Source organism: Adiantum capillus-veneris, chromosome 11 (genome assembly GCF_014529385.1).
Source record: "Adiantum capillus-veneris isolate H3 chromosome 11, ASM1452938v2, whole genome shotgun sequence".
Classification (NCBI taxonomy): Eukaryota; Viridiplantae; Streptophyta; class Polypodiopsida; order Polypodiales; family Pteridaceae; genus Adiantum; species Adiantum capillus-veneris.
In genome coordinates this window covers 20,500,283-20,523,473 of record NC_140941.1, presented here as the reverse complement: position 1 = coordinate 20,523,473, position 23,191 = coordinate 20,500,283, and the positions used below count along the sequence as shown (strand labels likewise).

The 23,191-nt window shown below is 42.4% G+C and overlaps 1 protein-coding gene across 1 annotated transcript in view; it reads left to right on the top strand.

The window, feature by feature from the left end:
- Positions 1-21,589: 21,589 nt before the first annotated feature.
- The window catches only part of LOC147446964 (exocyst complex component EXO70A1-like), a 139,804-nt gene continuing 138,202 nt past the window's right edge, over positions 21,590-23,191 (top strand). The window contains exon 1 of the mRNA XM_086522879.1: positions 21,590-21,876. Coding sequence (XP_086379005.1) covers positions 21,718-21,876 — 159 coding nt within the window. The 5' untranslated portion in view covers positions 21,590-21,717. The remainder of the gene's footprint in view (positions 21,877-23,191) is intronic.

Here is a 23,191-nt window from a genome sequence, read left to right as displayed (position 1 = left end):
ACAGTCATCATTCATTTGTTCCCCTCTCAACCTTTTTCCCTGACCTCTCAATTCCAATCTTAGGGAATGTACATATAAAGCTTTATACTCACCAAAAAAAAAAAAAAAAAAAGAGAGCAAGAGCAATTAGCAAACGAGTATGCACAATAAAAGTCAAAACATTGACTCAGACCTACACATGTCACATCTGGTACACTGAAACAGAAACCTATGCCATAAAACACCTTTGATCCTCATCACTTGAGTGATGGAGGATAGGTAAGATTAGTACGATAGGAGTGTTTCTGTTTTAGAGTTGAGAGATTAGCGAAGTTCTCTTTTCCCACTAATGTGCCTCCTGGAGGTATTCCTTTTGTTTCCTAGTGTGTACAGGAGCGTGTTGCTATTGATAGGATTTGGACCTTCATGGAACCTTTCTCTCGTTCACACTTCAGATCAAGTGCGACCATCAACACAAACAGGTGTTTCTTGTCCATTAGCATTGCCTTTATCTTTTTTGCATCCATGTTTGTCTGCTTTGATTGTGATTGGTAGCCTAATATTCAATGCATTTTCTTGGTATCAAACATTTAATTCAATGTAATGTTTTGTCATAATCAGTTGTCTAGGTTTAAAAATCAAGCAGTCCGACTAAGCTAGTTTGACCAAGCTAGGTATTAGAAATCTTCTCTTAATACCATGGGGAATGCCTTCCTAATAAGCAATGGTTACTTAGGTTCTTAATCCGATTTAAGCAGCATTGTATGAAATGTACTAGGGCTTTCTAGTGGGCTTAACCCTAGTGACCTTTAGCTTAAGTATTATAAAGGGATTTTACTAATGTGATGAGCCTGGGGAGGGTAACAATGTTATATGACCCCCCAAAGTTACAAAATTAAAATGTTGAAAATGAACAAACAAAAAATCAAAGTGCCACAATGTAAAATTTTAAGCTGGAAGAGAAATCTCAGCTTGATTTGGTACTTCACTCACATGTATTGCCTATGGTACTAGAGCCCTAGAGGTTCCCAGTGTGGGCGCTTTTCCTTGAAAAGCAAAAAACCCAAGGCATACAAAATAAGCACACACATCATAATTGAATCACTCTGAAAAGACTTTGGGGGGTCAAAGAAAAAGTAATCAGTCAGGCGATGATTTCATGAGAAATTCCTTTTATGGTAGCTTAACTACAAGGTTTTCTAGATATAGCCTCTAGTCAGCCCTTGAACATGAATACTTGGCTCTCGCGATTAAACAACTTAATTGACCACATAAAATTAAGAAGCTTACCCATGGTATTAATATTCGATCTCTAGTGCTTTTCGACCGTCAAATTAGCGACCCCAGACTTGTCTAATTTTCTACCTGTACATCTGTTTTTGCATTTGCTTACATTGCAATTTAATGTTCATTGCTACCAAATTGTTTGAAATTCTTTTACCAATCAATTTGTCTACCTAAACTGCATATGCTTTTTAAGAGAATGCAATTACTGTGCCAATGTTGTTTGATTTTGCAGTGACTGAAGAAGGCTAAGGACATTCATCTCAAATGCTCTTCCACCTCGACGAACCAGCTTCAACTCAATAGCTTCCGAGGACGGAATCTACATCAAGAAGGGGGGCAATGTTAACCCTCGTGGCTCACGGACACCCTATCGCCTACGACGGACACTGTAACCATATTATTTATTTACGTAGAGTCAGGCACCGGGCTTGTCGGTCCAATAGGGAAAGGTAGAGTGATCGCCGATGAGAGGCGCACTCTAACACGAACATGCTAGGGTTAGTTGGCTAAGCATGGGCGCCCAAGTGTGAATGGGGTGAGCTCCTATAAAAGCCAACTAAACCTAATTTTTACTCATTCTCTCATTTGTGCAATAGAAGAGTGCTCTTGCTCCATCTCCATCTTCTTCTTCTTCTTCACCTCCTTGTGTGTGTGTGTGTGAGAGAGAGAGAGAGAGAGAGGGAGACTGTGTGTGCGATCGAGCATTACGAGGGCACGACGGCGGCGAAGCGGTTGAGCGCGGCACGACTGCAGCTTCTTCTTCATCGCGGCGAGGAATCCACCACGAAGGCGAGCGTAGAGCGGTGAGTGACACACCCTTTGTTCTCTTGAGCTTGCTAGTTTAGGCTTGTTGTGTGCTTGGAGCCGTTTGTGGCTTGCATACGGTGTATTGGCAAGTCCCTTGCTTCGACAGTGCGGCAAGGAGCACACATTGGCACCGTTGCCGGGAAATCGCCCTACACTAAGCTCAAGAGGCACTCTGTGCTTCTTCTCTGAGTGTTTGTGTTGGAAAGGTAAAGAAACAAGGAGTGTGGTTTGTTTTGAGAAGGATTTGTGACCTTTGTGTTTGCTGCACTGTACTATTTTTGTTAATAAGGTGTTGCAATGTACTGTGTTTTCTATTCATAAGGTGTTAGAATTAAGGTAGTAGAGCTATAATGTTAGTTCTCTAAGGTACAGTAAGTAGATGTGTTAATTAGTTGTTGTAGTACTGTGCTAGTGTGTAATAGTAGCTTTGTTAGTTATAAGTAGGTAGGTTAGGTGTGTGTGTGCTCGTGTGCGCAGCGCGACCGCGGTGACCTTATCCCAAAAAAAAAAATGTTTTTAAGGTAGGACCGGGATCGGGAATATACCCCACGCCCAAGCCCAAGCTCACACTGTCGGGGGATTTGTATTCGAAAGGTGAGCCAAGAAGGCACAAGGCCTTTGGTTGTGAGAGGTGCGAGGAAAAGAGTTGTAGCAGACACAATTAATGAGAACCAAGCTTAAAACAAATAGTTTGATCCAGATTCTGAAGCTTGATAACTCAAATCAAATACTTAACAGTAACCCTGCTTAATCAAATATTAATGGAGGAGTTTAAGCGCCTTACAAGGTTTAACCTGCCGTAATCCAAGTGCTAATTAAGAAAACAAATTTCAATAATGATGGTAATGCCTAGTCCGATGAAACAATACCAAATAAGATATATCGCCTTAATTGATCTGCCAAAAACTGCCTTGATCTTCTTCGTTTTCCCCTCTCCTGCTTCAAAGTCGAGAGAGAGTTTGATTTTCTATTCCGCTATGGCTATGGAAGCTTAGCTTCGGCATCAAATGGCCTTAGGAGCTTCAATTAGAGAAGTCTTCAGATTGTGGTTTAGGATTATCAGCTTAGGTTTATGATTTAGGATTATCGGCTTAGGATTATCGGTTTAGGAGATACTGCTTGTGTGAGAAGAAGAAAGGATTCGAATGGATTTAGGAGGGTTTGATTACAATTGGATTAGCAAGGGTTTGTTTAGCATCGGCTTTGGAAGCCTAGCTTAGCCCGGGAGAGAAGAAGTTGTGGGGTGTCGCTTAAGATTAAAGAGCTTAGGATTATGATGGCTAAGGAGATCCTCCCAAAAGAGCCGCCTCCCTTTTTTATAATAGCCCCCTTTTTTTTTAGATTGCATGGACTCGCCTTACTAAATATGGCCAACCCATTAGCGATGTCGCTAATGGGTAGCGCCCCTTGCTGATGTGGCATGGCCAGAATTCAATCTCCTTCAAAAGCGCCGCAAGTAACACCGAGTGGGAGCGCGCAGGTGTGCTGGTTATTTTGTGTTTCTTGGCCGGCGTCATTGGAGCAGCACTATGCGTGCTGCGAGCTCCTCATTCCCTGCACAGTTCGCCCTGCCCCCGCCCGCCATGCTTCGACTTTTTTCCTTGGTTCACACCCTTAGGCTTTAGGGTGGCCATAGTGCCATTTAATTAGTGGGCGGCCTTTGGGCACCACATTAAGCATGCATGTCTACTAAGGATTTTCTCCACAAAAAAAATGAAGGCACCATATTTGGTACACATGCCGATTAAGGCAATGGCCAAGCACGACATCTCCGAGCGGCTCTCAAAGGGCACCTCATTTAACATGCATATCAACTGAAGCTTCCATTGCTTTGAACACCACATTTGGTATACATGCCGACCAAGGCAATGTCTCGTAAGACATATTTCCAACATCCCCTGACTAGTGATATTACTGTGAATTCTCATGCCCGTAAATGACCTCGATGCATTGAAGTCACGCCTTCCCATCACATCCGATAAAAAGTGTCAGAGTTTTATTCCTGCTAGCCGGGTATTGCCAATCATGACCACTACCGGTCAAGCACTGCATGTCTAAGTCATAATATCCCATCCGTGCCCACTTCAAGCATAGCCCTTTTTAGCATCATTAAGGTATATGTTTGCCCTTTTAAGCCGCATCTGGCATACATTAATCATTGAATTTGGCATGTTAACAAGCCCTGATCACTGACCATTAATCAACCAGGCTTCAAAGAAGCTTGATGTGTATTTTTTTGGCACGTTTCTTAGCATGGGAGCGAAGCTGCACGACAACGCTCAGGCTCAGGCCTCAGTCCCTCTTTAAAATTACTTATTTTAGCCTCACACATAAGTAAAAAATCGACCCTTTTGAGGACCAACGAAGCTTCGGGTAACCGAACGTGTGCTATTAAGCACACCACGACCCCCTAAGCGATACACTCGTTTTGAGCTATCACATGCTCTAATCCAAAAATTGATCATTAAAAAACATTAAAAAACATCAAAAAACGAGTGAAAACGGGTTGTAAAACGCCTTAAAAATTAAGCGGTTAACCTTCGAGGTTATTCAGCGACGCTCGTAGGGTGCCAAAGGCACATGCATCTGGGCTGTGGTCATGTGGTAGAGACCAAGCAACTAGCAAGCACTTCGACTTACGCGAGTTCTCAATACCCATTTACCTTAGGTTCCGAGCCCTCGGCGCGAACCCAAGGTAGTACCACTCAAGACCCACATATTGCGTCCAATGACTCTTCCTCTGACTACAACATCATGGAGGGTTACCCAATGCCTAATCCTGATAGTCAAGCCAAGACATGCATGCCATGGGCCCACGGACGGGGCCAAGCATGCTTAGCCGCTTGAAGGAAACCTTTAGTAGAGCCACTCGCTACGAACATGGAGCTAATGATGTAAATGAGGGGGGTGGGGAAGTAAATTCTCCATTCATGACCAATGTAGACCCCATGCTCTTGGAGAGTGTGCACGTAGTGAAAACTCCATTCACTGCACCCCCTGACTCTTCAGAGATTTTTCCCTTTGAGGTTATATTATCTGATGGTAGAAGCCTTGCCGAAGTACAAGAAGTTGAGCGGTATATCATTGCGGATAGGGAAAAGAAAATCGAGAGCTTACGCAAGGTGGAGCAATGAAGAGAGTTAAAAGTGAAAGCCCCTATGTCAATATCCTTGCTAGGAGAGCAATCGAGTGCTCCTAACTTAGCAACCACTAAGGGCCAACCCATAGAGAGCCACATTGCATCTAGCTCAAAGGACACCCCTAGCACCTCAATCCTAGATGGAGCATTCTTGAATGAGAATTGGGGGTACGAACTACAAACGGAAACTCTAACCAACCTATACACAGGCCACACCTATCATGTGGGTTGGTTAGATGTCCTACAATCTACAAAGGGTGCTACTAGTGTGGAGGATCAACAACAAAGAGTTTGTGAGGTCATCCATAGGGTTATTGGGCTAGAGAGACAGAACAAGGGGATCCACATGCCTTCAACGGGTCTCATGAGATTCTTGGATAGAGGGAAGGCTAAACAACCAACCTTATCGCAAATGGAGACTCCCTCGGTAAGTTTGATGGATCCTCCATATGTTGTTTTGCCAGGGATCTTAGTGCAACTTGAGCCCACAAGCGATAGCTTTAATTTTCCAAGTCTAGCTCATCTTTTCGTTGATGACACCACGGCTACCATGCCTACCCCAATGATGGGCATGCCAAAAAACACGACATGGACCTCATTTGTTAGTAAAGCACCGCTACATGGTAGCTCAATGCCGACAAAATAGCCCCTACAAGTGTGTATCAATCGTATACACCCATGGGTCCTCGTACTCATGTAGTTCCTACCCCTCCCATTGTTTCAACAACCTATGCTCCACAACCACAACACCCAAGATCTTATTTCCATGGGACCATACTGGCTAGCATTAGCATGTCACATCTGACGTCTGCTATGCCTAGGGCCACACATATGAACTTTGGGCCACCACATGGCACAACACCGTACCAAACGTGGAACCCAAGGGCTTCCTATGCGCCAAGCCCAATGCCAATACCTACTCCACATGTAGTCTCTGGAGTGCCTTCACCCATGGTGCCTGCTCACTTAGGTGACTTGGCAACATTTGCTCAAGCTATCGATCGATCTATTGCTGAGAATATGTGTAACATGCCTGATAGAGAGCCTAGAACTAAGGTAGTACAAATAGCCAAGCTCACACAAAAATTTAGTGGAGACGGGGATGTGAGAAATCATATCGAAGTGTTTGAACAAATATGCGATTCTCTAGGAAAACACAATGACGTGCATAAGAGTAATGTTTTAAACCTAACCTTAAGTAGAAAAGTTGGGGATTGGTATAGAACCCTAAGGGTGGGAGAAAAAACGATTTACCCTACTCTTAGGAGACTGTTCTTGAAAGAATACATATGAGAGGGAGTGCTTTGGGGTGTAGCCTCTCAGCTCTAGAAAGCCCAACGAGAGGAAGGAGAGTCGGTGAGAGACTTTATTAGTCGCTTAAAGCATTTGAATTCTCGTTGTAATCCAAATGAGTGCTTCAATAATAATCAATTTCTTGATAGATTCATTAGGGGATTACAACATGAGGATATCTACAATGGCCTAGTCATTAGAGGGATCACCACTTGGGAAGCAGTCACCACCAATGCGATCCAATTGGAGGATAATTTAATGATTTAAGGAGAAAGAGTGTCTGTTGAGCCTAGATCTATTAGCTTGCAAGCATCGGGGCATCAGCCAATGACCCTAAAGCCTATTGCTAAGGAGCCAAAGATATCTGAGATGACTTTAGCATATCTCACCAAAGCCATTCAAGAGAGTCTTAGAGACAATCGTGCTCTGCAAAACAATCATGTGTATCCAAGAAGGGAGCAACAATGGTTCTCAATATGCTATGGTCCGTATAGTACCAGTGAATGCCCTACTTTTAGAGTGAAATTCAATGGGAATTTCAATGCCTGTGGGAGGTATGGTCATCAAGCTAAGGATTGCATAGTATTTAAGTGTGTGATGGCCAATAGACCAACCTTAGCATGGATAGACACACCTTGAGTGCCTGCATTGATGCCGGCCCCACCTCTTGAACAAATGTCACAACACATGGTCCCTAGGGCCCAAAATGTTGTTCAAACAACACCCTTACCACCTCTAGTGCTAGGACCACAACCACCACATTCGAGAATCACTTCTGTGAATCAAGTGGGTTGTGAGTCATCTATGGCTTGTTTGGAAGGCTGTGAGGAAGATATAGACCCTAATATTGCCTATGGGATTGATGCGCTTTAAGAAAGTCCACAATACTACATGGAGGACTATTGGGGACAAGTCAAACCTGTTTATCAAGTAGCTACTCTTGCTGCTATAAGAGGCCAAAATATCAATTACATTGCTGAGAGACCACCTTTTCAATGCTACGAGTGTGGAGGTCCACATCGTGTAGCCGAGTGTCCTATAAGGCTACAAAAGAACGCCACACTAATGCAAACCAATCAAGTGAGTACGTTTACAATGTTGATACTCATGTGTAATTGATGTGGCATAGATCATTTGATTGCCCAATGTCCAAATAATCCAAATGCGCCGAAGATCACGCCTTTAAACTTGATTGAGGTTACCAAGGAGCCATCACAAAGTACACATGTGGTACCAATAAACGTACTCACACGATCGATGCTCCAAAAACAAAATTATATTCTTGAAGAATTCGACACAGCATCAATTGCCTAGTCTCAAAAGAAGAAGAAAACACAAAGGAAGAGATCGCAAAAAGCAGCAAAGTCAGACCCCAATTCAAAGACCAACATAGGCACTGGTGATGACCCCATATATATGAACGACGCTAAAGAGGATTCTGATTCAGGTGAAACCATGGAGGCAAAAACGACCACTAGGAAAGAAACCAACAAGGAAGATTGTCATGAGCCACAATGGCCAGGATCCAAGAAGAAAATAGAAACTTATCCAAACCCTACAGAGGAGATCGAGCGGGTCAAGCAATTAAGGAGTTTGGTAGAAGATACCCAAAGGTATCTAGAGCCAGCACCTAGGCAGATCCAGATTACAGACACAGTGTTCCCTACGCAACAACAACCTCACAAAGTCCATAGACCCCTAGCCATACCTAGTGTCATCCAAGAAGAAAGTGACTTAAAGTCATGTGAAAGTGGGTGTACTCACTTCTTGTTGAAAAGAATGTTTAAAGAGGGACTACTTGACCCTATCGAAGAAATGGAGATCCCATCTTCCCCACGTCAAGGGACTAAAGCCCAAAAGGTGTCGTTAAATATTGCCAAATTGATGGATTTCATGGCTTTAGAGGTTAGAACCACCATCATGTCCAAACTATATGGACCGTGAGCTATTCTTAGCTCTTTGAGCTTTCCTCAATGGAGAACTGAAGGTCGGGCTACCAAAATTTGCACAAATGGATGGAGCTAGGGAGATGCCAATAGAGGAGGAACACTTAGATCCACAACCCAACCTAAATGAGATCCTTGTTGTAGAAATATTTGTTATCAAGTTGGGACAATACTTTGAGGGAGAAGAATCCAATGCAACCATACCAATCACTACCAAGGGATTAACTGTAAAGGGAATCCTTGATGGTGGCACTGGGGTTAGCATTGTGACTAAAAATTGATGGGAAACTATGGGAAGACCTCACCTTGGAACCACAACCATAGTCGTAAAGATGGCCAATGGGTCTATTGTTAAACCTATTGGGATGCTAGAAGATCTCAAGATCAAGGTCTTTGGACATAAAATAAGAATTACCTTCATTGTAATGGATTTCTCCAAGCACACTATGACATCTAAGATGATCTTAGGACATCCTTTCATGAGGGAAGCAAAAATGGTGCATGAGTGGTCTAAAAACCATGTCTACTTGCAGTTCCAAGATTATGTCATTCGAGTGGATCTTGTAACTGGTCGAGCACATCCTCTAGGAAACAGGTTTATAATTGATCATAGATCTGACACAGCAATTCACTCGGCCCCATTGTAGTATTGTTACACGTGTAAAGCGGACACTGATGTTGGGAAAGATTCTCCTTATATGGATGTACTACTTGGGATGACTGAGTCCGACAATGTGGATTGGGTCCACCTAGCAGCAACCATAGACACTTGGGGAAACACGAGGACGACCTGAGTAACACCTGAGGGGGATGAAATGCCACCACTCGTACCCTTAAACATGCTAGAATCAATGCATATAGCTTCTGATGACCTACAAGATGAAGGTTTGACTGGCATTGGAACCAGTAGCGTCTCACAAGACTATAGCCCACACGATTTGGGGTCAGAATCATCTATTGAAATTGACTCTGAGGAGGAAGAATCTGAGTTAAATCTTAGTGCAAAAGTGGGTACAAACCATTCAAGGCCCAGTGGTACCCTAGATGAAAATCTATCCAAGGGAGCAGAAGACACAAGTAGTGATTCATCTAGTGACTCTTCACTAGAGATCGGCCGTAATAAAAAATTAGACAAGAAGAGTAAGAGATATAAGAGGCGATGATATCGAGCAAATGTGCGTGCTAGAATAAATGAAATGAACGCAGCCAAGGCACAAGCAGATTTGAAGAAGATACAAGCTCAAGCTGAGGCTAAAGAGCGACAACCACGCAGAAGACGCCAACGAGAGGCTAACCTGAGAATCTCGGAAGCACTTTTTAAAGACATCGATGATGATTCATTGGACTCTGACACACCTCTATGATACCCTATTGAGCTAAATAGCACCTATGGAAAAGTGCTATATAACGCCTTATTGGACACAGGTGCTAAGTATAATCTGTCGTCATATGGAGTATGGTGTCAGTTAGGAAATCCATCTCTATCTGAGAGTATTATCCAAGGGTGTCAACAAGAGAAAAATTGCGGTTTTTGGATTTGCCACACTTCTATCAGTTTTGACAATGGGTTTGTAGCTCAAGACCTTTTGGTCAGACCTGCTAAAACTATGGAGGGAAACATAAACCTAGGACACACGTGGATGATAGCCACCAAATGCACTATTGATTTGGGGACTGGGGTGTCACAATGCAGAAACCAACTCTTAGCCCTACCACTCAAGCCATAGTCCCTAAGATATTGCATGTTAAGGAAATAAAACCCAAAACATTGCATGTTCAAGAGGTTGAACCATACGTCTCCATAGCCCAACTCTCTAGAGCTTCAACTGTTGTAGTTGAAATAAAGCTTGAGACACACAAGACCCATCCTAATATAACAAAGAAAACATACAAGTGGGTCCCTAAAGCTTCTTTAGCGACCATAGCTAGTGCTAAAAGACAGGAGCCTGGTAAGAGACGTCCCACTCGCCCCAAGAAATGTAAAGAAACGTTGCGTTGGATTCCTAAAAAACTATTGGAATCCTAAGGCTACTATCAAGGAAATGATCAAATTTAGGTACCAAAACGTAAATTGTGCTCTTACTTGTCACCTGACCCATGTGAGCCCAATCCCGTAGCTCCAAAACAAATTGAAGATCATGGAAAAGAAAAAATCACAGAATGCTACATACCCGCTCCAGAGCTAGTTTGGGTACCGAAGGAAGAATGATTTTTTCCACCTAGCTCAGGAACAAGGAAGTCAAATGAAGCTTCTTGCTCTTCATGTAGTTCCTATACGGAAATAGAAGCTTCGACACAACCTCCACCTACCATTGTACATATCCATACAAACAAGGAAGAATTTGCACCTCCCGTTGTAAGTTCACCACCTACAACAACGTTGCAAATAAAATAATGGGAGAATACCTTACCACCCTTGCAACTAGATAAAACACATAGGGCGGTTGAAATCTATTGGTTAAAGCCTTCACCCATAACAACTTGGAACAATTGGTCCCAAAAGGTCACGACATCATTCCAAAAGGTATGATCTAGCCAAGGAAGGGGGGAGTGTTTACTGACATCCATCATTCACTTGCTTCCCTCTCAAACTTCCTCCCTGACCTCTCAATCTCCCAATTAGGGAATGTATATATATAGCCTTATACTCACAAAAACAAGATAAAAAAGTAAAAGAGCAAGAGCCCCCAAATAAAAATATGGAAACCTACGAGTTCTATACATAACACAAAATCATAGAAACACATTATGCACAAGGGAACGACCTTTTGGCACGACCCTTGTAATATTCGCACTCTAACCATCATCTATCTGTGTGTACAGATATAGCTAGTACGCTAGAGTCATCCACTCCTGCCTTAGGTGAGAGGTACCCTCGTTACTTTTCACAAGTGTTTCACATGGTCTTTCCGGTGCTTGCCTGAATGGGGTTCGGTAGATATGCTAGCATGTGAGAGAAATTACGATGAGTTAGAATGGCTGATACGTCTCTTGACCATGATTGATCCATACTTAGTAGAGAGCTTTTCTCCCATTGCACAAGCCTACCCTTTTGACCAAGATGACTATAAATGTCTAGTGACCTTCTTAGTAAACATTGGTTCCTCTAATGATGAAGACGATTTACATGATTACACGAATGGCACATATGGTCTCACAGATGATGACTTTGTTTTTCTCGACGATGAGGATAGGGTTTAGCCTTACGGTTCCCCCCAACCTCTACAATATCCTATTTCCTTGACTCTCTAGGGAGAGTGCAAATAATTAGGTTATGGTTACTTATGTTGTTTAATTGTGTTTATTAAACATTGGTACCTCTTTCCACTGATGTGCCTCTAGAAGGTAGATGTTTGGTAGTGACTATTGTGCAGTTTGTGACTATATAAGGATGCCTTTGAAGGACAACGACAATGGATGTTTACATGTACAACGGATGTTCTCCATTATATCAGGTGTACTACCTCCTTTTATCTATGCTTTCCACAGTTACATGTTTGCATCTTGTCATTTGAGTTCTAACAATGCATAAAATTTATGAAGTTGTGACATTGCCAATTTAGATGCTATAATTTTTTCAAACTTCTAGTACCTTGTTCTTCTCTTTGAGTTTGGTCTATTAGTTGGCTTTAAGTAGGTATCAGGACCTTAGGCTAAACTAGGCAACTTAATTGCTGACTTTAATTCCTAAATAGTCTATTAATTGTAGTAACTTTAGTAATGTTTTAGGCTATGAGGATATAGTTCTCTCTAGCTTATTCCACCTAAGTGTGACGTGTTGTGGAAGTCCATGTGTTAAGCTGGTATTTGAGACCTCGAGTCTCCCGACTAATTTATGCTCAAGTTGGTATTTGAGACCTCGAGTCCCCCAGCTACTTGTAACAACTATGACAACAATAAAAAAGGGGAAAAAAGAGAGAGAGAGAAATCAAATAGCACAAACTTTCTTGTATTTTATGTTGATCACACTTAAGTGGTATAAGTGACAAGATCACTAGTCTTTAGACCGCGACGAGCATTCCTAGGGTTAACTACTCTTTAGTCGATATTTTTTAATTAACGTTGGTCAATCTAGTACTTACTTTAGCCCTAGCTCTTGTGTACTTCTCTTAGAGTCAACCTAATAGACCTTAACTCAATTGCATTTCATTCAGGTACTATGCTTGTTCTAGTTGGCAATGTTACAATTCATGAATTTTTTTTGCATTTCTTAGAATATCATGTATGCATCTCACTTATTGCACGCCTGCACATGCTGCCTTTGAGCTTTCACAATGTTGTTTTTCTTCTGCTACTACAGGTACTCCTATCATGGATCCCGATGCTACATTGTTATATTCCGAGGGTGGAATCTACTTCAGGAAGGGGGCATGTTAACCACCGGCACCACCAAGCGACCACCTTTTATGTAGCAATGGGTCGAGCTTGTCGGACCCGCTAGTAGTGTATTATGTTATTGGCCGGGTTTGTCGATCAGGTAGGAATGGTTAAGAGTGATCGTCGATGAGAAGTACACTCTAAAACTGGAACCTATAATGTTTGGGTAAGATTGGCTAAGTGTGGACACCAAAATGTGAACGAACAAGCCCATATAAAAGTCAATCTAAACCTAAAATACCTCATTCTCTCATTTGTGCAATGCAAGAAGAGTGCTCTTGCTCCATCTCCTTCTTCGTCTCCTTTGTGTACTAGTGTGTGTGTATGTGTGCTTGAGAGAGAGAGAGAGAGAGAGAGAGAGAGAGAGAGAGAGAGAGAGAGATAGAGAGAGAGAGAGAGAGAGTGTGTGTGTGTGTGATCGATCATTGCGGCGGCATGACGGTGGCGAGGCGGTTGAGCGCGGCACAGCGACAGCTCCCTCTTCTTCACGGCAAGAATCCTCCACGACAACAAGCGTAGAGCGGTGAGTGACACACCATCGTCATCTTTGAGCTTACTAGTTTAGGCAAGTTGAGTGCTTCGAGCCATCTGTGGCTTGCACATAGTGTTAGGCAAGTCCCTTGCTTCGATACGTGTGACAGACGCACACATTTTTGGCACCGTTGCCAGTTCCAAAAGGTGACGACGTCATTCCAAAAGGTATGATCTGCCCAAGGAAGGGGGTAGTGTTTGTTGACATCCATCATTCACTTGCTTCCCTCTCAACCTTCCTCCCTGACCTCTCAATCTTAGGGAATGTATATATAAAGCCTTATATTCACAAAAACAAGATAAAAAAGTAGGAGGCCCCAAATAAAAATCTGGAAACCTACGAGTTCTATACATAGCACAAAATCATAAAAGAACATTATGCACAAGGGCACGACCTTTTGACACGACCCTTGCACTCTAACCATCATCTATCTGTGCGTACAGATATGGCTAGTACACTAGAGTCATCCACTCTTGCCTTGGGTAAGAGGTACCCTTGTTACTTTTCACAAGTGTTTCACATGGTCTTTTCGGTGGTTGCCTATTAATGGGATTTGGTAGATATTCTAGCAAGTGAGAGAAATTTCAATGAGTTAGAATGGTTGATACGTCTCTTGACCACGACTGATCCATACTTAGTAGAGAGCCTTTCTTCCATTGCACAAGCCTACCCTTTTGACCAAGATGACTATAAACGTCTAGTGAACTTCTTAGTAAACATTGGTGTCTCTAATGATGAAGATGATTTACATGATTACACGGATGGCACATATGGTCTGACGGATGATGACTTTGTTTTTCTCGACGAACGAGGATAGGGGTTTAGCCTTAGGGTTCCCCCCCAATCTCTACAATTCTCTTGACTCTCTAGGGGGAGTGAAAATAATTAGGTTAGGGTTACTTATGTTGTTTAATTGTGTTCATTTAAAATTGGTACCTCTTCCCACTGATGTGCCTCTGGAAGGTGGATGTTTGGTGGTGACTATTGTGCGGTTTGTGACTATATAAGGATGCCTTTGAAGGACAACGACAATGGATGTTTACATGTACAATAGATGTTCTCCATTATATCAGGTGTACTACTTCCTTTTATCTATGCTTTCAACAATTACATGTTTGCATCTTGTCATTTGAGTTCTAACAATGCATTAAATTTATGAAGTTGTGACATTGCCAATTTAGATGCTATAATTTTTTCAAACTTCTAGTATGTTGTTCTTCTCTTTGAGTTTGGTCTATTAGTTGTCTTTAAGTAGTTATCAAGACCTTAAGCTAAACTAGGCAACCTAATTGCTGACTTTAATTCCTAAATAGTCTATTAATTGTAGTAACTTTAGTAATGTTTTAGGCTATGAGGATATAGTTCTCTCTAGCTTATTCCACCTAAGTGTGACTTGTGTTGTGGAAGTCCGTGTGTTAAGCTGGTATTTGAGACCTCGAGTCTCCCGCCTAATTTATGCTCAAGCTGGTATTTGAGACCTCGAGTCTCCCAGCCTGCTGATATTTGAGACCTTGAGTCCCCCAGCTACTTGTAAAAACTATGACAGCAACAAAAAAGGGGAAAAAAAAAGAGAAAGCAAATAGCACAAACTTCCTTGTATTTTATGTTGATCACACTTAAGTGGTATAAGTGACAAGATCACTAGTCTTTAGACCCCAACAAGCATTCCTAGGGTTAACTACTCTTTAGTCGACATTTTTTAATTAACGTTGGTCAATCTAGTACTTACTTTAGCCCTAGCTCTTGCGTACTTCTTAGAGTCAACCTAATAGACCTTAACTTAATTGCATTTCATTCAGGTACTACGCTTGTTCTAGTTAGCAATGTTACAATTCATGATTTTTTTTTGCATTTCTTAGAATATCATGTATACATCTCACTTATTGCACGTCTGCACATGCTGCCTTTGAGCTTTCACAATGTTGTTTTTCTTCTGCTATTACAGGTACTCCTATCATGGATCCAGATGCTGCACTATTATATTCCAAGGGCGGAATCTACTTAGGGAAGGGGGGTATGTTAACCTCTGGCGTCACCAAGTGACCACCTTTTATATAGCCATGGGTCGGGCTTGTCGGACCCGCTAGTAGTGTATTATGTTATTGGCCGGGTTTGTCGATCATGCAAGAATGGTTAAGAGTGATTGCAGATGAGAAGCGCACTCTAAAACTAGAACCTATAATGTTTGGGTAAGATTGGCTAAGTGTGGGCGCCCAAATGTAAATGGGCAAGCCCATATAAAAGTCAATCTAAACCTAAAATATCTCATCCTCTCATTTGTGCAATCCAAGAAGAGTGCTCTTGCTCCATCTCCTTCTCCGTCTCCCGTATGTACTAATCTCTGTGTGTATGTGCGCTTGCGAGAGAGAGAGAGAGAGAGAGAGAGAGAGAGAGAGAGAGAGAGAGAGAGAGAGAGAGAGAGTGATCGAGCATTGTGGCTGCACATATGGCATGTATGGTTATTATGGTGAATAACCAAGATACTATTGAAACTTTGCCGGATTTTTCTTGCGAGTTTATTTGTTTATGCGCATGGTTTACGGTCGTTCTTTGACTGCATTTTGCCACTAAGTGGTTGCTTTGCCATAGTGTTTTGGCATCACATTGTGAGAGTGCTTGCTCATGGGATTATGTCATTCGACATGTATACAAGTAATCTCTTTAGGAGAGAGATTGATGATAGATTCATCGGTTACTGCATAGTGCTCTTGGATTAGAGCGGGTTTTTTGACATCATTGGAGCGGGTTTGCTAGCTTGTTTCGTTACATTTATCGCCATATTTTTGAGAGTTCTCTTGGACAGCTCATGCCAGCTTATGCCAGCTTATGGTGTAATTTGACACTACTTGGTGTGTGAGTTATCCATGCTTTGGCTATTCAATAGATTGATTTGTGCTTGATCTTGTTCATAGTTTATTGCCATGGATTTGGCAAGTACATCATTGCCAAAGTTTATACTTTTCCATACAAGGTTTGATGGTTCAAACTTCGAGCATATGAAAGCAGGTATACATGATGCATTGACTAAGTTGGGCCAAGTGTTGCCACTACAGGGCATGGATGCTAGGCCAAAGTCTAAAATGATGATGAGTGGGAGGACTTGGACAAGCTTGTACGTTTGATGATCATGTTACACCTTGGTGAGTCTGTCTATCGCATTGGTTTGGATGCATGTACAACTAGAGATTTATGGCAAAGATTGTGCAATGCTTTTGGCACAAATGAGTCTAGAGAGATGCCTATAGTCAAAGGACAATCTTGCAGACACAGAGATGTTGTGTGTTGGCATTGTGGTCATACAGGACATGTATGTAGGCGTTGTTTTTTACGGATGAGACAGCAGGAGGGATGATATCACTTTGTATGATGTGGGAGTGGATGTAGCGTATGTGGCTATGCATGACAGAGATGTCGAGTTTGCCGCGAGATGAAGCTCGAGTGGCCATCCTTGTAGCTCCCTATGGTGAGACTCTGGACAGTGATATTAAGCTCAATAATCACTTCGGGGCCAGACAATGGGGGGTTCAAGTTTGGGCTGGAGAGCAGAGAGTTGGGGATTCATGTATGGGCTAGAGAGCAGAGAGTCGCGGGTTCAGGCCGGGGCTAGAAAGTAGAAGGTTGTGAGTCGCGGGCAGTACAGAGAGTCGTGGGCTGAAGGCAAAGGTCGTGCGTAGGGAATGGCGGGCAGGTGCAATCCTGGTTGGGGACATGAATTATGCATTGGCACCCCCCCACAGGGCGACCCCTCGCCTAGGGGGAGGCTAAGGGAACCTTTGGAGGACATGCAGAGAGAAAGAACTAGAGCTAGGGTTATGACCTGCACACACACACACACACACACACACACACACACACACAAAGAGAGAGAGAGAGAGAGAGAGAGAGAGAGAGAGAGAGAGAGAGAGAGAGAGAGAGAGAGAGAGAGAGAGAGCAGACACCGAATGTTGGGTCTCAAACCCTCAAGGGCCCCCTTGCTCTGTTGCTAGAGCAAGTACTTTCTTTATTCTTGCAAAATGCTGATACAATGACTAAATGTTGAGATGCTGATGCTAACTACTGGGTACTGAGGGGTACTACGGGGTGCTGAGGTACTACTGATGGGTACTGATGCTGGGTACTACTGGGTATTGAGGGGTGCTGAGGTACTGAGGGGTAGTATGGGGTACTGAGATACTGCTCGGGTTTATGTCGGCAATGTTGATGTCGATGACGAGGTATTGCTGGGGTCTATGTTGACGACGAGGTACTGATGAGTTGTGTGTTGACGGCGATGATGTCAACGACGAGGTACTAATGGGTTTTGTGTTGACGAGGATGAAGACGACGGCGGAGTACTGATGGGTTCTATGTCGATGACGGGGTATTTGTCGACCACGATGACGATGATGACGAAACGACGAGGCTATGGTTGAATGCTGGAATCTGCTAGCGATGTCGATGGCTAAGGTTTGCAACCATGACGAGACTAGGACTGAAGTCTGCCGGCACTTCAAACTAAAAATGTTGTTTTTCTTGGTTGAAAACGCTGATCATGCTGGGCTGGAAACGTTGATGATCAAGGACTAGTCATGCTAAGAAAACGCTAGGCTTCTGCTGGTTCCTACGGCACAGCTTGGTGCCTTGCATCCCCTGGGTCTTCTGCTCCCACTAGCGCCCCATGGGTTTCCTTTATAGGTGTTGAAAACTGGGTCAAGCAGTGGTGGCTGAAACCCCATGATTTGGGCATGTGAAGGGTCACTTAATAATATTGCCAGCCAAGAGGTGGTTCACATGTAGAAAAATGCCTACATGCAAAAGTGTGGGCCTGTGCAAGAGAGGGTATGCAACTACGACCGGCCTGGACATGCATGTCGTGCTAGAAGCAACTGCACTCCAACGAAGCCCAAAAAATCTTTGCGTGTCTCTCGCTGTTGCTATCTCACGGCCAGCATTCACACACACACTCTCTCTCTCATAACAGGTCTTGAGTTCAACTCTCCTCGTCGCCTAGATGTTTAAGGTTTCTCGGATAGTTTCCTACGACTTTAAAACCTCTTCTTCCACTTGGCAGGTTGCCTTTTTTTCCCTCACAGCCACAAAGAGCAACTCTTCCAAAATCGTACCAAACGCTACCTATGTGACCTTGCTGGATGCTTACAACCAGTGTTCGCGAAAAATGTGTCTAGCTTAATATCGCCCCATTTTGAATTTAAAAAATGCCAATTGAGGACGAGGGGAAAAGGAAAAATTCCGCCCCAAAAAATAGACCTAATTTTCTACAATTTCCTCTTAGCAAATTTAAGAAACAAAATTTTGCATGTTTCGGAAAATGATTTTTTGTGAACACTGCTTACACTGGCTTTTGTACAAGGTGACATGTGTAATGAATGCACGTTGCAAAAATTTAGCTTTACACTCTTTTTTACAGTAGCTACAATGCATACGAGTAATCGCTCGAAGTGCTCTAGATGTGAAACGAGACCTCAACTCCTTAATGTTACAGCACTTCGAGCTACTGTAGCCACTTGGTGGGACGAGGCTCTACAACACTTAGCTTTACTTTTAATCCCTTAAAACAAAGGTATCTCCTTTGAATTCTAACAAAATTAATGAATGCAAAATTGGGCCGGCTTACTAGCTCTATGAATGAAAATACTCAAAAAGCCTATAAGTTTAAGGTATCTAAAAGATTTTACTAAAACGGGAGAAAGTTTATCTCCCAACTTCTGTTGTCGATTTGGGATGTAATTCAACTCTAAATTGTTTTTGATGTGTGTACGTTTCTATGCTTGTGAGGTGTGTAATTTTCTATGCTATTCAAGATGGGGCGTATAATTTTCTATGCTATTCACGATGAGACTGGTGAAAGGCGCAAAAAGAGTAAAGGAGGGCATCAACTTTGTAGTTTTGAGGGTGTGCTGTGTTTGTATGTTTGCAACATGCACGATCAAAAAATGCTTGCTTATTGAAGATGGTTTCTCTTCATTACTTTTGGAACCACCCATCAAGATTCACATCCCTATCATCAAAACTATGCCCATCATTGTGTTCGTGGGAGATCAGGGATCTTGTGTACCTAAGAGTTATTTAATACTCCTTTGTAAAATGAATCATCATAGAGATGGCCTTACTTTCCATATTTGGAATTTGCCATGGTTAGATGATAAATATTCAATGTCTTTGACAAACAATGACATTATTATAGGAAAAATCAAATCAAAATTTTAAAGCTCAACTTCAATTTTTAGTGTTCAAACTTTAATGTAAATTTGTTGACATGAAGATGGATCAAAATTACATTGATTAGTAATGTGTGTGAGAGAGAGAGAGAGAGAGAGAGAGAGAGAGAGAGAGAGCTACATTGAAATTCCAAATGTCAAAAATAACCAAGCTTGAATTCTCCTTTTTCTTGTTACATGGCTAATTATATCATGATGATTTCCTATGAGAGACTAAGGGCCGTTATGTCATTCATAATTTTCAAATAATTCTTTGCTAGCTTATAACGATTGAGTAATCTTCATTAACTATATAGGTTCATCTCTGCAGTATGACCTAGCTCATGACCATTCTCATATTCCCCAAAAATACAACTAGTTCTTTTAAGCTATTCGTTCCTAATGATTAAGAGTGCATCAATATAAAGTAGATCTCCACAATTATATATAATGCTTTGTTTTGAAAGAAGTTTGCATAAAACTGCCCATATGTTGTCCTACTTCTTTTGTGGCTAACAAGTTGATGCCATAAATCCCATCCATAGATTGGTCAACAAAAGGACATAGTGGAGATTTTGAAGTTCCTTGACACACACGTAGATCTCGGGAATATAAAGACCTTGCCCACTCTCAAAGAGTGGTGGATGGTGAAATCAACGAGCTTCTCAAAAAATAAAACTTCCCAACCTTTTAGGAGTGATGCACATGATTATCCATCATAGTGCCTATGATCTACATAATCATAGTTAATGCCTTGTTTTGAACGTAGTGGAGGAGGGAGTTTCGGTATTCAACATTCGTGAGAGGGTTTGACAAAATTCAGGAGGTAGATATTGTGCACAATCACTGCTCCTAAATGGGCTAACTAAAATGTTCAGAACTGAGTAGTTCACTTTCTTTCAAATTGGTGAATTGAAAATAATTTCAATGCTCCTCCTTATAGTATTCTAGAGGGCTAGATGCGGGGACATTATGAGTGCCTATCTTGTAGAACTGAACGAATGGAAGTACCTCATGTGATTAGAGACAAAAAGAGAGATTCTCACATCTTTGGATAATCCCTTTTGCCTTCTTTTTATACACTTTTTGATACAAAGAAGTTCGCTTGTTTGCTGATGTAGTCCTCTCTCTCTCTCTCTCTCTCTCTCTCTCTCTCTCGTGCTCGTGCTCAAGACTTGTGAAATACATAACTGAGGACTCTGTGGTGCTAAAGGTACTCTCCTCTTACTCCTCTGATCCCCTTGGATAGACCCTTGAGGTGTCCCCATAACTTTCAAAGCTCTCTTTTGGTACATCCAATAATTTTACATAGCTTTGATGAATTCCACCCACATTCTTGTCATGTGGTTAGTGACCCAATACTACCTATGGCGAGTTCTCTCTCTCTCTCTCTCTCTCTCTCTCTCTCTCTCTCTCTCATTCTCTCATATAAAGAGAAACAAGAAAGAAAACTAGCTCAACCCATAATGTACATAACGAATCCTGAATCTCTCATCCCTAATCACTCCTCTCAACTTGATCAATTAGGAAGTGCTGGAAGCTTATGCCATTTCAATCACACTTGAAATTGATTTCTTCCATACAATTTCATTTACTTCTCAATGTAATTTACACTCTTGAATGTTTTATTTTGTCTATTACTAGTTAGTTGACTCCAAGAAAATCAACTTCTCTTGTTGCCACAAACATCATTCTGTTTGGTCCATCGGACGCACACAAACACAAGCACATGCCGTTCTATAATTAATCCTTTGCCATCCTCAAGCACTCTACACTACACACACAACCCCCCCCCCCCCCCCCCCCCCCCCCCACCCCCCCAAATTTTTTTTTCTCATTGTGCGTTTCTTAAACATAGCCTCCAGTATAGTTTTTTTTTCATTATTCACTTTTGAAGATATCTTTCAAACTCGAGGACCTTTTTTTTTTTCCTAATAGCAAAACTCACAATTTGACAATTTGTCAGTGAATTGTATTAAACTCGAGGCACCTTCTTTCTAAGAGAGCTACATATGATGCGACTAAAATGTAAGCAAAGTGGGGTGGGCTTAGGTGCGGACTTGTCCAGACTCCACGCCCATGCATACACACCCAGATTTTCGCAGCTGGATCTCTCCCTTCCGAAAGCAAGCGCAGTAGGGTCTACGTCGCTGTGCAGCAATGGTGGCGCAGGTAAATTTGGAGGTTCTGTCGGAGAGGTCCCGGTTCATGCGGGAGAGCTTGATCAAAAGCCAAACCAATACGAATAATATGATCACCATCCTTGGCTCCTTCGATCACCGCCTCTCGGACCTGGAGGCAGCAATGCGCCCCACCCAGGCAAGATTTGTATTCTGTGTGAGAGAGAGAGAGAGAGAGAGAGAGAGAGAGAGAGAGAGAGAGAGAGATTTTATCAATGTCTTTGAAAGAAAGGCAGAACTTGGCCTATGGGACAAATCAATGTACAGGAATTAATATGGAGTATACGATGAGTTGGAAACGGTGGTGGTACTGTGGTAGAGGATGGAGCTGTACTGCTAGGGGCTCGTGATACACGACTATATGCGTATGGTATGCAATCATTGTACTATAATGTGGGTGCAGTATGGTGTGCATCAATGAGGGGTTGCCAACAGCTATATTTGATCGGAGCCGAGCCTGGCGTGGAAGCGGGTCTTTGATCTTTGTCATCTTTTGCTGGTAGAGATGGGGCCAGGTGCTCATTGTCTCTTGCTGGCGCTAAGTGTTTCTGCCTGGGCCGGAGGTGGAGTGGATATCTGAAAGAATGTGATGATCTGTGTCTGGCGATCCTAGTGCTAGCTACATAGTTATAGGGAATGACCATTTTCAGGCTTCCCGATCCCATTTTGACTTCCCATTTGGAATCCCCATTCTGTGTTTTAGGCGTGAGTATCCATAACGGGGAATGGCAATTCATGCCCGTTTTCATTCTACGTCCCAAATTTCCATTTCTGGTAACTATGGCTATCTGGGCCCGTAAAGAGAGCACTTTGTGTCGTTGAATGTCCAACATACGTAAAAGGTGCAACAGAAAAGGTGAATCGAATGACGATTAAGTGTGCAATTGTGAGCAAAGCTCTCGAACACAAACAACCACCAGATCTCGGATCCACCGTGACGAAACACCACCGAATCAGCCCATGATCAAGGGCAGCCCATTGCACGGGCAAAGGGCAATGAAGATTTGCAACTAGAACACCTACAAGCAAGGCTATGCACAGGTAGAGAGAGAGCTCATGCAATGAGAATACACTAGAGAGAAAACACCGTAGACCCCAAAACACTTGCAAATAATTGAATAAAATACAAGGAGGGTAGAGGTCCCTTTATAGGGACCGCACAGATCTACCTAACTCACATCTCAGCCCCCAAGACCCACATAAATGGGGGACGCTGTTGTTAAATTGACTATTTTCTTACTTTTTGAGTAATTTCTATTCAGTGAAATTAGGGTATTTTTATGTATATCTTGAACACTTGAACTGTTAAGTTGAGAATTGTAGATCTACAAGGACTGATAAAAGCCATTAGGAACGGACATCTCTGATGTGTCACATGATGGGTGACATTGAAGGAATTGTTCGGTCGAGAAGCTTTGAAGAAAAGCAGGATGTTTTTGAGTGCTTTCGTGGAA